We start from the raw sequence: 14,684 nt of genomic DNA, 5'->3' as shown, positions 1-14,684 counted from the left end.
ACTCAAAAAAGAAAATTTCATGAGTCTGACGACCAGCACTTGCGAACTGCTTCTGCTTCAGGCACTGCACGGCAAAAAAGACTGGCGTAATGGCGTCAGCTGCATGTTTTATACCTCATGACGACCTGATGTCACGGAAGGGACAGCAACAGACGCAGGACCCAAAACTTTAATCAGGCCGATTGAGGGCTACTGCAAGCAGATAACCCAAATGTAATGACTGCAACAGTGAAACAAGAATATGTGATACAGTGCCAGGGTCTGCAACAGGGCACTTAAGAAATCTGGCCCCCTCAGGGACTTTGTAGACTCTGCCAGGCCTTCGAGGGGCAGGGGGTCTGAATAGTTCACACAGGCTACATTAAATACATCGTAAAATGCTGGCAAGACTGGAAGGATAGCTGAAGGAGTAGGAGTGTCCATTTCTAGAAGTTCATAAATCTTTTGTACCACTGACATAAATGGAATCCCACTTAAAGAACTTCCTCATGTTGAAATTATCGCCCCAAAGGTGAGGTCCTCACCTGCAGTGTCTCAGCAGAATCCTCTTCTGGGGAGGAATAATCAAGGGGAGACTGCAACTGAGACATACAGGACAGAGTCCTCTGAAGAGGAGTCAGAGGAATCCTCAGCTTCAGGATGAGGAATATCTTGATCCTGAGGCCTAGGACTAATTAAGGGGGGAGCCACTGGGGAGGATTAGGTGCAGGCCTGAGAGCCATGAAACCATTGAAGAGACTCAGAAAAGGCCTGCCAGTCTGGATGGCTCTCTGTGGGAGGAGAAAAGTGTTTTGTCTTCGGATTTCTTTTCAGGGAATGCCTAGAGGGTGCGGGGCCCCAAGGTAGGCCTATGTACACCCGGTTCTGTAGCAATGGCAGGATCTGTCTGGACGGCCGGCACAAGCAGTGGTTCCCCCTCACTGTCAATAGCCGACATCTGCATTACTTCCACTGATATGCCTTCCGCTCTGGGTTCTGCGGCTTCACCAATAGTACTTGCTGTACCCATACTGGTGGTTTCCAAATGTTCTTCCAGGCTGTCAGCCACAGGAGGGACATCTGGTGGAGAAGGTGCAGCAACAGACTTAGGCTTAGGAACTTTGGCCTTTTCCTTGGGTGGCTTGACAGGCAGAACAGACGGCCCCTCGATAGTGTTTAATATGCCTATTCTCCAAATAAATGTTGAAGGCGTGCAGACAGCTATGTAGGGTCTTAGGGATGAAGGCCTGACAGATCCGTGCAGGTCTTATGGTCATGTGTAGGCCCTAAACAAAAACGAAAGCTTGTGGACATCCTTATGGAATATCTGACGACTGCATGTACACTTTCCCTTCCTGTATGACAGGAACCTAAACAAGGATGCAGTGACCCAAATGAACAAAACATCCCTAATGGGGTACTTATCTTTTGAAAAAGACGATTAGACTACCAAGTATGGCAGGAAAAGCAGACATTCAACTAGTGGCAGAGACGTTCTGAGGTATGGTATGTGCAGAAGTTATTTTTATTGTCCATGTTCCCTTGGCCAATGTCAGAGGTCCCAATGTACTTTGCAGTGACTAGAAGCTTTTGTATACTGGCTGGACATTCGGCTAGCAAGACAGGATAACACAAGGGTTTGGAATACTGCAACATGAGAATAGGACATCTCACTTATGAAGTATTTGCAAGCTCTCTGAAAATAAATTGGGATAAAACAGGTGGTGAACTAGATCGGAGGTAAATTATGTAGGAAGGAATTATTGGTAAGGGAGGAGTTGAAAGCTTCTGATCCAAAGCTCCGACAGAAGGTGCAGAGGTCAGACCAGACAACCCAAGCACTGAAACTGGACAAACACTGGATTCAATGTCCTCTTGGCCAGAAGCATGCAATTAAGACCATCTTCTGCTCTTCCTCCCTGATTTTTTACAGTTAACCTGTGGATGAGAGGTATGCCAGAGAAAGCAAAAACAGACCTGTCCATGGAAAGGAGAAAGCATCTTTCCCTCCAGGCCCGGTTGTCCAGGGCCTTAGAAAGTACAGTTTTGTACCTACCATAAATGTAGATGTCCGATAGGTATGCATCTGCAGTCATAACATATGGGTTGTCCTGCCTCAGGCAGCCCTTCGGTCGGCCGGATTCCAAAGTCTGGGTCTGGCCTCGGCTGATGTCGCACTTTCCCCAACGTCAGAGCGTCTGGGGTATAAAAGCATCAGCCGACGCCATTTTCCTCAGTTTTTCTTGCCCCAGATGCCAGGTGCCCTCTAGGAAGGCTAAATTTGGATAAATGCTGAAAGTTCCAAACATTTGCAAATTATTTACATGAATAAACAAATAAATACACCATAATAGATTCCCCCAGCTAGCTAAGAGAGGGGTAAGCACCCTAGGAATACCACAGAGGGGAAGGAGGGAGGGTAATCCTGACTGCAGATGCATACCTATCGGACATCTACATTTATGGTAGGTACAAAACTGTACTATGTCCTTCAAGGATGCATCTGTAGTCATAACATATGGGTAGAATACCATAGCCAATCTGGGGGAGGAGGTACTAAGAAAAGGATGGTGTAGTTAAGATCCCCTGCAGGACTGCAGTTGCAAACCCTGCTCTGGATCTAGAATATAAAGGTAGATTGTAATGCTTGGCAAATGTATGCACGGAGCTCCAAGTAGCAGCTTCTAAAATGTCCTTGGTAGCCACCCCCCGTAGGAAGGCTGTAGTGGTGGCCGTGGCCCTTGTGGAGTGAGGCCTGATATTTTCAGGAACTGTCTTTCCATGAAAAGAGTAGCAAAAGCGAATGCAATTTCCTATCCATTTTGAAATTGTCTGTTTGGAAATTGCTCTCCCTTGCACCCCAGTTGCATATGCTACAAAAAGTTGGTCAGTTTTTCTGCTAGTCTTTGTTCTGTCCAAGTAGTAGCGTAGTCTGTGTATATCCAGGGTGTGCAAAAGTTTTTCCCCTCTATTCTGTGGATTAGGGAAGAACGTAGGCAAGTGAACATCTTGGTTCAAGGATACCCTAGATACCACCTTTGGCATAAAAGTAGGATTGGTTCTTAGTGACACTCTGTCCTGGTGGAAAATAAGAAAAGGCTGCACTGCCATTAATGCTTGTAACTCAGATAATCTTCTTGCTGAAGTGATTGCCAGAAGGAATGCAGTTTTCCAAGATAGAAACTGTAGATCCGCTGATGCTGCTGGTTCAAAAGGAGGTAGTGTGAGTTTTTCCAGCACAAAGTTGAGATCCCAGGCAGGTAGTGGGGGTCTTCTTGGAGGTTTAACATTTTTGATCCCTCTCAGAAATTGTCTGAGGAGAGGGTGTGAGAAGACAGGCGGATCCACATTGTATTCTGCTGAAATTGCTGAAGCATGAATCTTAATGGAAGAATAAGACAGGCCATTGTGGAACAATTCTGCTAAGTATTCTAGGATATGTGCTAGGTTTGCCACTGAGACATCTGTCCCATTCGATGTGCTCCAAATGAGAAATCTCTTCCATTTAGCAGAGTATGTCTTCCTTGTGGAAGGCCTGCAAGACGCCAGGATAATGTCCTTCACCCTCAGATAAAACAGTTTGATTGGGTTTTAAGGGATTTTCCAGGCAGCTAGCTGCAATGTTTTCAAGTTGGGATGCAGGGTCTTGAAATTGTTCTGCGTCAGAAGAAGAGGCCATAGGGGGAGAGGCCATGATTTTTCCAGAGACATGCTTCTCAATAGTGGATACCAGTGTTGTCTTGGCCAGTCCGGAGCTATTAGTATCACTTTTGGCTGTTCCTCCCTGATCTTCAGTAGAACCTTGTACATCAATGGGAGAGGTGGGAAGGCATATACTGTTAGGGCTTTCCAGCTGAAAGAGACAGAGTCCACCCTCCAAGCTTGTGGGTGGTATGTCCTTGAGCAGAATGTCTTCAGTTGATGGTTGAGTGGGGAGGCAAACAGATCTATCTCCGGCATTCCCCATGTCTTTGTTATGAGTTTGAAGATGTCTAGGTGCAGCATCCCATTCGTGTGCATCCATGGTGGTTCTGCTTAAGCTGTCCGCCAGTGCATTTTCTTTCCCTGGCATGAATTGGGCCTGTAGTTGGATATTGAGATTCAGGCATAGATCCCACAGATTCACAGCCATCCAGCATAGAGGGTAAGAATGTGTGCCTCCCTGCTTGTTTATGTACCACATGACCGTGGTGTTGTCTGTCCTTATTAACAGATGTCCTTGGAGGAAGGGTTTGAATGCCTCGATTGCATGCCTCACTGCCAGCATTTCCTTTTGGTTTATGAGCATGCTTAGCTACCCTTGTGGCCATAAGCCTTGGATACATTTGTCCTCCATGTGTGCTCCCCATCCTCGGTCTGAGGCGTCCGTGGTGATGGTCTGCCTTGTTTTTGGTTTGTTGAAAGGCAACCCTCTGTTGGACTGGCAGGCCTGAGCCCACCACAAAAATTCCCTTTGGAGGCATGGAATGACTGGTATCATCGTTTCTAAACTGTGACTGTGTTGGGACCATACACTCCTTAGGTACCATTGTAATTTCCTCATATGCAGTCTGGCATGTGGGATTAGAATTATGCAGGATGCCATGTAACCCAGGGCCTGCAGGATTTTCCTTGCAGTAAGCCGAGTTTGTCTTGTCAGAATCATGAAGTAATCTGGAAGTTGTTTTTGCTTTTCTTCTGCGAGAAAGGCCATTTGGGTGTTTGTGTCCAGATCTGCACCCAAGAAGGTTATCCTTTGGGATGGTACTAGTCTTGACTTTTGGATGTTGACTGTGTATCCCAAGGTCTGTAGCAGGTGTATGGCATAGGCCAAGTCCTTTAACAACTTTTTCTTGTTGTCCGCTTGTATTAGGCAGTCGTCCAGGTATGGATAAATTTGAATTCCCTGTAGTCTGCAATGTGCAATTACTGATGCCAGGCATTTCGTGAATACGCTGGGCGCAGTAGATAAGCCAAAGGGCAATGCTGAGAATTGATAATGCTCTGATCCTGCAAGAAATCTGAGGTGTCTTCTGCAACTTGGTCGGATAGGGACGTGCAGGTATGCCTCCTTGAGATCTAGAGTCACCAGCTAAGACTCCTTGCCCAACATGGGAAGAAGTTGCTGTAGGGTCAGCATTTTGAATTTTGGCACAATGAGATGTGTTCAGTGCGGACAGGTCGAGAATAGGCCTCCATTGATTTTCTTTTCTTGGTACAAGGAATAGTCTGGAGTAAAATCCTTGGCCTTGTTCTGAACATGGTACCTTTTCTATAGCTTTCATCTTAAGTAAATTGCTGATTTGTCTTAAAGCCTCTGCCTTCTGATTTGGTGGAAGGTTTGGCATTCCGCTTTTTTTTGGCAAAGTGTGGAAGTGAAACCTGTATCCTTTGTCTATTTGCAATGTCCATGTATCCTTTGTAATATAATGCCAGTTTTTTTGAGAATAAAGCCAGCTTTCCGCCCAAGGGTGCTTCCAGTTGATCCCTGGTAGGCGAAATCAGGGTCAAGTCATTGAGTCTGTCCTGTAGTAGTGGTTGTAGTTGTAGCTGTTGCACTACTCCTCTGGTTGGCAGGCTGCCACTGACCGCCTCTGTAGGAGCCCTTCGATTGGCCTCTGCCACTAGAGCGCCTGTTCCTGCCTCTCTGGGCTCTGTCCGAGTCCGGAAAGGACCAATTCTTTGTGGGCCAGTTTCTGCTGAATCTCGGTGGTTGAACTTGCAGGAAATCTTTAACTGTTTGCACAGATTTAGCTTTTTCTTCCACCTTTAAGATCTCCTGAGCAGGGGAGCCAAATAAATTTTGTTTCTCCATTGGAGCATCGAGGAGTTTAGCTTTGACATGGTCTGGCAAAGATTGCTCCTTCAGCCAGGCATGCCTACGAATAACTGCCCCAGTCATAGCTGATCTAAATGAAGCCTCCAGTGCATCATAGCCACATTTTAAGAAATGATTACTAACCTGTTGTGAGTTATGTACCAAATCCTGAAGGGATTTACGGTCTAGGGGTTCAGGAGAAGAAAGTTTCTTATTCAGTTCATCTAACAAATACTCTTGGTACTGTATCATATGGAATTGACAGTTTAATGCCCTGACAGAAAGAGTTGCAGATGTATACACCTTCTTACCCCATCTCTCTAAAGCTCTGGACTCTGAGGGTAGAGGATTTTTGGCAGTAGCGGCTGCAACCCCTTTTGGGCCCTGAAAAATAGTTTCTGGGTCTGCAGAATGGGCTTTATACAGATGGAAATGAGAATCCGGGACCCTGTAATATCTGTCAGGTTTGGCAGGGGCCGGAGGAAGAGTAGCAGGGGCTGTACTGACATCATTGTACACATCAATTACATTTAGAACAGGAGGTATAGCTAAGGGCCTATGTTGAGGCAAATGCAAAAAGGTCCTTAATCTTTTTCTAGAATCAGAGAAATCCTGACCTTGCCATTGAAAGTGCTCTCTCATGGAGTGTAAAGTCTCCCCAAAGGAAAACTCTTCAGGAGGGGAGGTCGAAGGGATAGATTCCTCTGCATCAGAATCCTCATAAGGCGAGTAAGCCCCTTCCTGGTGGTCTGACAACTCAGATCCATCTGTGGAATCATCTGAGGAGTGTGGTTCAGAGGGGTCAGTCCTGGGCCTTTTGTCTGGAGGAGGTTGAGAGGCCCTGTCTGGGTGAGGTTGTGAACCCCTAATTAAGGAGATAAGGTCCTCAGCAAGGCTGAGGATCTGAGAACTAGAGGAAGGCCTCTGGGGTGTAGATTTGGCAGGCAAAGCTTTGGAAAGTTTGGCAGATTTAGCCCTAGAAAAGGCCTTAATGGACATAGAAGCTGGGGGCCTAGCTGCCCCCCGCGCTGGGGTAGAAATGTCCAAAGGTATGGTGTCGGACAATTCCTGAACACTAGCTTCGGTAGGTAATTCTGAAGCCGACTCAACAGGGGCCTCTCGAGCCTCGGTGGTCGGAAGTATGGTTTCGGAAGAAGGAATAACAGAGGACTCTGTTTCGGCCGAAACAGAGACACTCGTGGTAGGCCTAGCCGTGGTTTCAGCCGAAACCGCGGGCCGCGAGTGTCGGTCCTTTTCCTTGCGTTTTTTGACCATATGCCAAGTCGGAGTCTCCAACGGCATTTTATAAGCAAAAGCGGCACCAAAAAATTCCTTTGCAAACTCCGACCGACGTCTAAGAGTTCGTCAGTTGAAGGAAGCACAGGCTAAACAGGCTGATACGTCATGGTCTGGGCCTAAGCAAGGAAGGCAGTAAGAATGGAAATCCTTATGAGGTATTTGTTTCCCACAAGTTAAACAATTATTTACTTTGTCTGACATCGGCTGAGGCAAGAAAGAGTCCCCAACGGGGTACTTAGCTTTTTACGAAGTCTTCGGTAGCTGAAATCACTGGATCTGACCGACCGGCACTTGCGAACAGCTTCTGCTTCGGGCACCGCGCGGCAAGAAAGACAGAGGAAAATGGTGTCGGCTGATGCTTTTATACCCCAGACGCTCTGACATCGGGGAAAGTGCGACATCAGCCGAGGCCAGACCCAGACTTTGGAATCCGGCCGATCGAAGGGCTGCCTGAGGCAGGACAACCCATATGTTATGACTGCAGATGCATCCTTGAAGGACATCAGTATTTTCTCAGCTGCTCCCCCCCCCCCCACACACACACACACTTTTTTTCAGGCAAGGTATTTCTGGCATGACCATTTTCCTACGATTTTCTTGAAACTTGCTATTTCAGCATCCATTCATGGGGGTCAGACAGATGTGCTAAGGTGGTATCCAGGGCTGTTGCTGTCTGGGAGACAATGAGTTACTAAGTTGCAACTCAAATCTCTTGCGCCATTTCCCAAAGTTGGGGCAGCAGAGAGGGTAGGTGTGTGTACCTCCCTGTTTACGTACCACTTTACTTTGGTGTTGTCTGCCTTTATCAAGAGAGTATCTGGTTTCCAGTTTTGTCTAAATGCCATCATGCCCTATAAACTGCCATAATTCTTGTAGGTTTACGGGGCTTTCAGGAAGGATTTTTCCTTGGTGCATTACACTTGAACACTGCCTGTGTGGGTGCCCCAAGCTAGTTACGAGGCATCCAAAGATCTGGTTACCTAATTGGCATTGGAAAGGAACCCCTTTGTTCTAAAGGCAAGCTTCTGTCCTCCATAACCGTTCTCTTTTCAGGCAGGGGAGAAAGAAGCTTTGAAGTTTAAGAGGCATCTGTGCGACATTCTTCAGAAAGAATACAATATTCCTCAAGTGAAGCTTTGCTAGGGGAGCCATAAGAATACAGGAAACCATGTAACCCACAGCCCTCTGGATTTCTCCTGCTGGATGGTGTCCTGAAATACAGCTTCCCAGTGGAAGAAAGGTCATTTTTTTCTGAATCCAGCAGGGCTTTTAAGTATAACAGTCTGTTTGTGGGTGTGAGATTGGGCTTCTTTAGATTCAGGGAGAATACTGGGTTTGAAAGGCAGCTCATGGGCAGGTGAACAGCACACAACACTTCCAAACCTTCCCAACAAATTGAGACTTCTAACATTTGACAGAAGGGAGAAAAAAACTTGCCTCAGATACAATAATGTCCATCTGACGACGTAGTTTCTTCAGTGTGTTCATCAACTGATCTGGGTCTTTATGTATGCCTACCCAACAGCCATTAACAAAGATCTTTGTTGCACTGCAAAAAAGAAAAATTAAGACATTTTGACCATAGAGGTTTGAATCACTGACTCCACATAATGCAACACAGTATAACAAATTAAAACTGGATAAAGGCAATTCAATTCTGATGGGTCAAACAAACCACAAGAAATTATATACATTAAGCAACAATATTTAGTTTTATCAATAAGCATGACCATAAACTTCTAAACATTCAGTTAGATTTGTACTTCAGTTTATACAGGCATGTGTGCCTGCACGCACATGCACGCGTACATCTACCACACAAGGGTTTAGGGCACAATCTCAAAACACAGACTTGCCAAATAAAGTTTAAAAAAAAAATTAAAAAAAATCAGGGAAAATCTCCCGGCACCCTTCACCAGCTTAAATGCATCAATTCAAATTGCACAATACCAGACAAAAAGGGAAAAATTCTTCCATTTCCAATATGCTGCAAAGCGCACCAACAGCCCTTCAAAAACCTGTGCGGGACACAATATCTATATACCTTTATCAATAAACAGACACTGCAGCCAGAGATGTTTAAACTATGTAGCAGCCTGCTTGAATACTGAAACTATCCCACTAGGTCCTTCACGTATTGAAGGAAAACTCCATCTTGCAACTCCAAAAGTGTGCTTTTTTCATTCTATCTTCGCTTTGAGCCATTTTAAATGGCATTAAAAATAACTCTAGGTGCTTACATTTTAACAGTTTTTTTTTCTCCATAAAACATGACATGGGGCCTGACATTACTGTGATCTTGTTTTAATGCTAGCTTCTTTTCCCCTTCTTAGAATCCACTGACATCGGCTGAGGCAAGAAAGAGTTCCCAACGGGGTACTTAGCTTTTGAAGTCTTCGGTAGCTAAATTACAGGAGCTGGTCGACCAGCACTTGCGAACTGCTTCTGCTTCGGGCACCACGCGGCAAGAAAGACTGGGGAAGATGGCGTCGGCTAACGCTTTTATACCCCAGGCGCTCTGACGTCGAGGAAAGGGCGACATCAGCCGACGCCGGACCCAGACTTTGGAATCCGGCCGACCGAAGGGCTGCTTGAGGCAGGACAACCCATATGTGATGACTGCAGATGCATCCTTGAAGGACATCTCCACCTTGCAACTCCAAAAGTGTGCTTTTTTCATTCTATCTTCGCTTTGAGCCATTTTAAATGCATTAAAAATAACTCTAGGTGCTTACATTTTAACAGTTTTTTTTTTTCCATAAAACATGACATGGGGCCTGACATTACTGTGATCTTGTTTTAATGCTTGCTTCTTTTCCCCTTCAAGTCACATTTAAGAGTCATGCTAGACGCAAGTTATGTTGTACATCTAGTTCATGGAGGAAAAAAAGCAGCAGTGAGTTGCAGGCATCTTACACACACTGGAGCAGAAATGCTTGCACTGTATTTCTGAATGACCATCATATACAATTCTCAGTCTGTTTTAAATTCCAAATTTTAGAACTGCAAAGAAAGTAGCTAAATTAAGTGGTCTGCAGGCTTGCTGCTTTCTCCTGGTAGACAATGAGCTACTAAGGTGCAACCCCCTATCTTGAGCCACTTCCTAAAGCTGAGGCAACAGAGGGAGTAGGAGTGTGTACCTCCCTGTTTATGTACCGTGTTACTGTGAGTACCAGTACCACACCTTTGGGACTGTCATTTTGTACTCCTATGCTACAAGCACCAAAACCCATCATCACACTAGCTGTCAGTGATTAGTCCATGAGCTGTTAAAACACACACAACTTGTTCTGCTACTCATTGGACGAGTGGATCAGCAGTTGAGATTTTTTGTTAATCTGTATGTTGGTGAAATGTATTAATGGACTTGCTATGTTTGCTCAAAAGTATTTTGCAAGCACAGTAAAAAAAAATTTTTTAATTTTTCAGCAGATGTTTTAAACTGAGGCGCAAATGCTGTAGTACATATATTCCCACTTTTCTTACACTGCTGCTCTTGATTTATCCTGTAGTATATGAACAGCAAAATAAACCTTTGGGCATGAAAAAAATCAAGTGTAGTTGTGAGAAAGACTAAATTTTTATAAAACTGTCGCAGTTACAGAAAATACCACAAGTGAATTGCTATAGAAAATATGTAGTCAGCTATTAGGGTTGTCATCTTTGTAGAGATCCAAACTGGGATGTTACTGAAACTTGGGATTGTGCAGGAAAATAAAGTCATTCTATTACCAAAATGAAGTCTCAGTGACGTGCAATGCTGGCTAGTTACACTACTTTATATATTAAGGGGAGTTAAATGTAGTACCACAGTAACATTTGGGGAAAAAGTAGAAAATATTTTTTCTGTAAAATATCTAAAGACATTTGTCTTTTCATGCTGTTCTTTTATTTAATTGTTATACTCGCTATGACTGCAACCATAATCGAGGCAGGCAACAAACATTAAAAAACCTAAAAGCCAGTGTTGCAAATGTGCCCTCACCTAGAGAATGTGTATTTAAAGTGAAGACACAAACAAGGACGTTTTGGCATACTTTTATAAAGATTACGAGCAAATAAAGCTATATACTAAACACTTGTGACACAGCAGGGTCATGCTTAAAACTCCTGCCAGTAGCTCACACCAGGTCAGATTTTTCTGTTACTACTCACTGACAGCATCATTAGTGACATCTGCATTAAGTGACCCTAGTTGTTTTCACAGGGCCACCCCCAAATAACCAATGGAAGAGAATGAATAAGGTGAACAACACTAAGACAGGAATAGTGGATGCCAGTACCATCTTTGGGATTATCCATTTAACCAACAGTTTCAAGCAGAAACATCCAAATGACAAATGACATACATTATAGCTTTTCTCCCCTCCCCTAATCACAAAGTTACAGTACCTACAAAGAATTTACAAGGCAATCAAAAACAAAGGTAATTTATTTACCATGGTAACTGTAGCAGATTAGGTCCATTTTCCTCTACCTATAGGAGAGAAAGCAGACAGGACTCTAGCAATGAAGCACCCAACTTTCATAGGCAAACTCCTGCACACAAGCATGTGTGTAGACTAGAGAAGTACCCATCTTCAGAACAGTTAGTCCATGGAAGGTGTAGTTAAAGGGTAAGGATACAAAAAACTCTTAGAAATAAAACCAAGCCTGCATCTGAAAGACAGGGAGAAGAACAGAGGAGTTTTAAAGGAAGATGGAACTCAACCTACACATCTCATTACAATGACTACATAACTCATGTGCAGTAAGCCCCCCTGACCAATGCTCCGTCACTTAGAAAGAGACAACTGGCAGTTAGTACAAAAGATTAAGGCTTTGACCAGATAATGAGCATCTGTGTAACCAAGGATACAGGGTTCGATTCCTTGCACCTCCATGTCTACTGTGCAAAAGAGGTTACTTAACTAGGCAGTGCCCCCTGCTCTCTCCAGCAAAGGGAGATCTGTCTCCATTGTGCTTATCTGGAGAAGAAATGTATATTAAAAACAGGAAAGTTATGTGGCTGTTTACAAGGACCATAACTAAGACCAAAACAGACTAAGTAGAGATGCCCCATTTATAAATGTCTTAAGCATGAACAGCAGAGTTAAAACTTGTACAACAGTTAAAAGAAGTGGCAAACCCCGTCAGAGGGATCAAGATCAGCTTATACCAAATGCCAAGATAAAAGTACTATCATAACAAGTGTTCCACAACTTGTCGACTGGCAGTACCAAAGACCAAAGAATCTGAGTGAAAATGGGCCAACAGGAGGGAGCTCAGTCCCCCTCCAAAAACAAAACTTCAGTAAGGTGAAGTGCCAGGCTGTTTGATGATCAGAACAAAGAGGGACCTAAGGAATCTTGAAAAGCAACTAGAAAGATCAACCTAAAACTACAGCTACCCGACAGAAAAGGCAAAGCTCTAAGAAAGCTCAAAGTCAAGACATTCTCAAAGACTAGGCATCTGGAAATGCCTGAGAAAGAACACATTTCAACGACTGATGCAGATCCTGGCTGCACAACAGCAACACAATCAGCCTGAGGCTCAACAAAGCATAAGCCAGGGAAAAACACTGGCCAGTAACAAATCATTAGACCTTGTGAAACAGCCTAACTGAAACAGGGTCCAACTGCACATATCAAGTGTGGTAAAATGCATTAAACATTTTCCTAATGGCCTTGTTGACCAAAGACAGCAGAGGCAGAACACTTGAATACCATTGCCTTCAAAATGTTATGCAGAACAGTCCATAAGCTAAACTGCAACCAAAACACAAGTCAAACCCATGGAGCAAAACTAGCAATTGGGCTCTACAGGGTAAGGACAGGCAGAGCCATAATAAAAAATAAAGGTAAAAAATGTTGTCAGATATGAACACAGGCAAAAGGAAAATTTATAAACCAAGAACGTTGTGAATATACATAATGCTTCTCCAAAGTAAAGAATGTTAAGGACAGGAACTAAACGTGGTATCCACCAGTGGAGTCTTCCTAAAAACAACCAAACACATTTTATGTTAAGGCAATACAGCCTAGACCATGGCCAGAGAATAAGGATGGGACACAATTCTAGGCCTCAAAAGCAGCTCTGGAGTACCAAGATGTAACCTGTCATCAAAATGTTAAAGTTACCCTACTACACAGACAAGAAAGGAAGGCAGGCAAATGCTAAATGACAAGGTTAAACATACGCTGGATATGGCCTCGGATAAAGAGCAACAGGAAGACAGTGGGGAGTGGGGTAAAGGGACGCATAGACAGTCAAATCTCTCTGGTGTGCCTCGGAACAAAATTTATTTAAATAAGGAGGCCACAGGCCTACAAAAATAATAGAGTTAACATCATTAGCACCTAAAATATAAGAGGAAGGTCGGCTGGGAGGGAAAACTAAGAATGAAGTCGGGAATACAAACTAGGTCTGGGGGCCATAATGATAAAAAGGCCACCTTTACAGAGGGGGGGGGTGGCTAGCAAGAATGAATATCCATAAAGCGTTAGCAAAAGCAAGCAGGTGATCCTTTAAACTGGAAGAAAATTACTAAAGGATGACTAGAAAGGCAGTGACAGACAAGGCCAGGAATCTAGACAGAGTGGCCATCCTAAACTAAGGTGACTAGAACATAAACATGTTCCAGGAGGGTTCAAAGAGCAACCAAATGAATAAGAAGGCTCAAATAATAAACCTACCACCCTACAAAACAAAAATGGAGAAAAACTAAGGGTAATACTGCTCAATGCCAGAAGTCTAAACCTCAAGATGCACGGCCTCGAAGCCCTCCTCAGTATGGAGAACATCGATGTCTGTGCTGTGACTGAAACCTGGTTCAAGGCTCCTGAGAGCACCCCAGCACTATCAGGTTATACCTCATATCATGCGTTCCGGGCCCAAAATCTGGACCGAACCACAAAAGGAGGGGGAGTTATCCATATTCATAAAGGATACCCACACCTCCAGGTTAGTGGCAACGCACGAAGCATCGGAGACCATTCAGGTGCAATTAACCATAGGTAAAACTGCCCTACAGTTTGTAGCATGCTACAGACCACCCTCTCAAACTCAGGAAACCCACACAACCTTCCTGAAGACACTGGAGAGTATGAATGTCTCTCCAAACACCATCATATTGGGTGACTTCAACTACCCAAACATAGACTGGGAACATTACTCAAGCCCCAACACCCTAGCCCAAAGGTTCCTGGAGTTCATAAACTCAAATGCTATGGAACTAGTCAACATTCCCGCAAGAGGAGAAAATATACTAGACCTGATCATCAAAAACATGGGGACAAAATGCTCCACACCGGAAGTATATCCCTCATTGGTGAGATCAGACCATAAATTAATCTCACTGGAGATCCACATCCCGCCCCCAACCCCAGCAAAAAAGACCACAGTGAAGAACTTCTCAAAAGCAAACTTCACACTTAAGACTGGAGTGGTATCCTTCAAGGCCCCCCGAGCCAGTGGAAACCACAACCCACGCTGCTGAAACCCTTACAAATGCCTTCTACGAGCACCTCCAGGAATGTATGGATCAAGCAATCCCTAATAAAATCAAGATCCTTTCCACCAAAGGCAGGCGCCCAGTCTGGTGGACCCCAGTCAAACAAACTCTACAACA

The 14,684-nt window shown here is 44.3% G+C and overlaps 1 protein-coding gene across 1 annotated transcript in view; it reads right to left on the bottom strand.

The window, feature by feature from the left end:
- The window catches only part of POLR2B (RNA polymerase II subunit B), a 1,548,892-nt gene that overhangs the window by 816,630 nt on the left and 717,578 nt on the right, over positions 1-14,684 (bottom strand). Inside the window, exon 11 of the mRNA XM_044059158.1 lies at positions 8,513-8,624. Within this exon, the coding sequence (XP_043915093.1) occupies positions 8,513-8,624 (112 nt within the window). The remainder of the gene's footprint in view (positions 1-8,512; positions 8,625-14,684) is intronic.

The sequence above is a fragment of the Protopterus annectens genome, chromosome 17.part0 (genome assembly GCF_019279795.1).
Source record: "Protopterus annectens isolate FY-2018-M chromosome 17.part0, PAN1.0, whole genome shotgun sequence".
Classification (NCBI taxonomy): domain Eukaryota; kingdom Metazoa; phylum Chordata; order Ceratodontiformes; family Protopteridae; genus Protopterus; species Protopterus annectens.
This window is presented reverse-complemented; position numbering and strand designations above follow the sequence as displayed.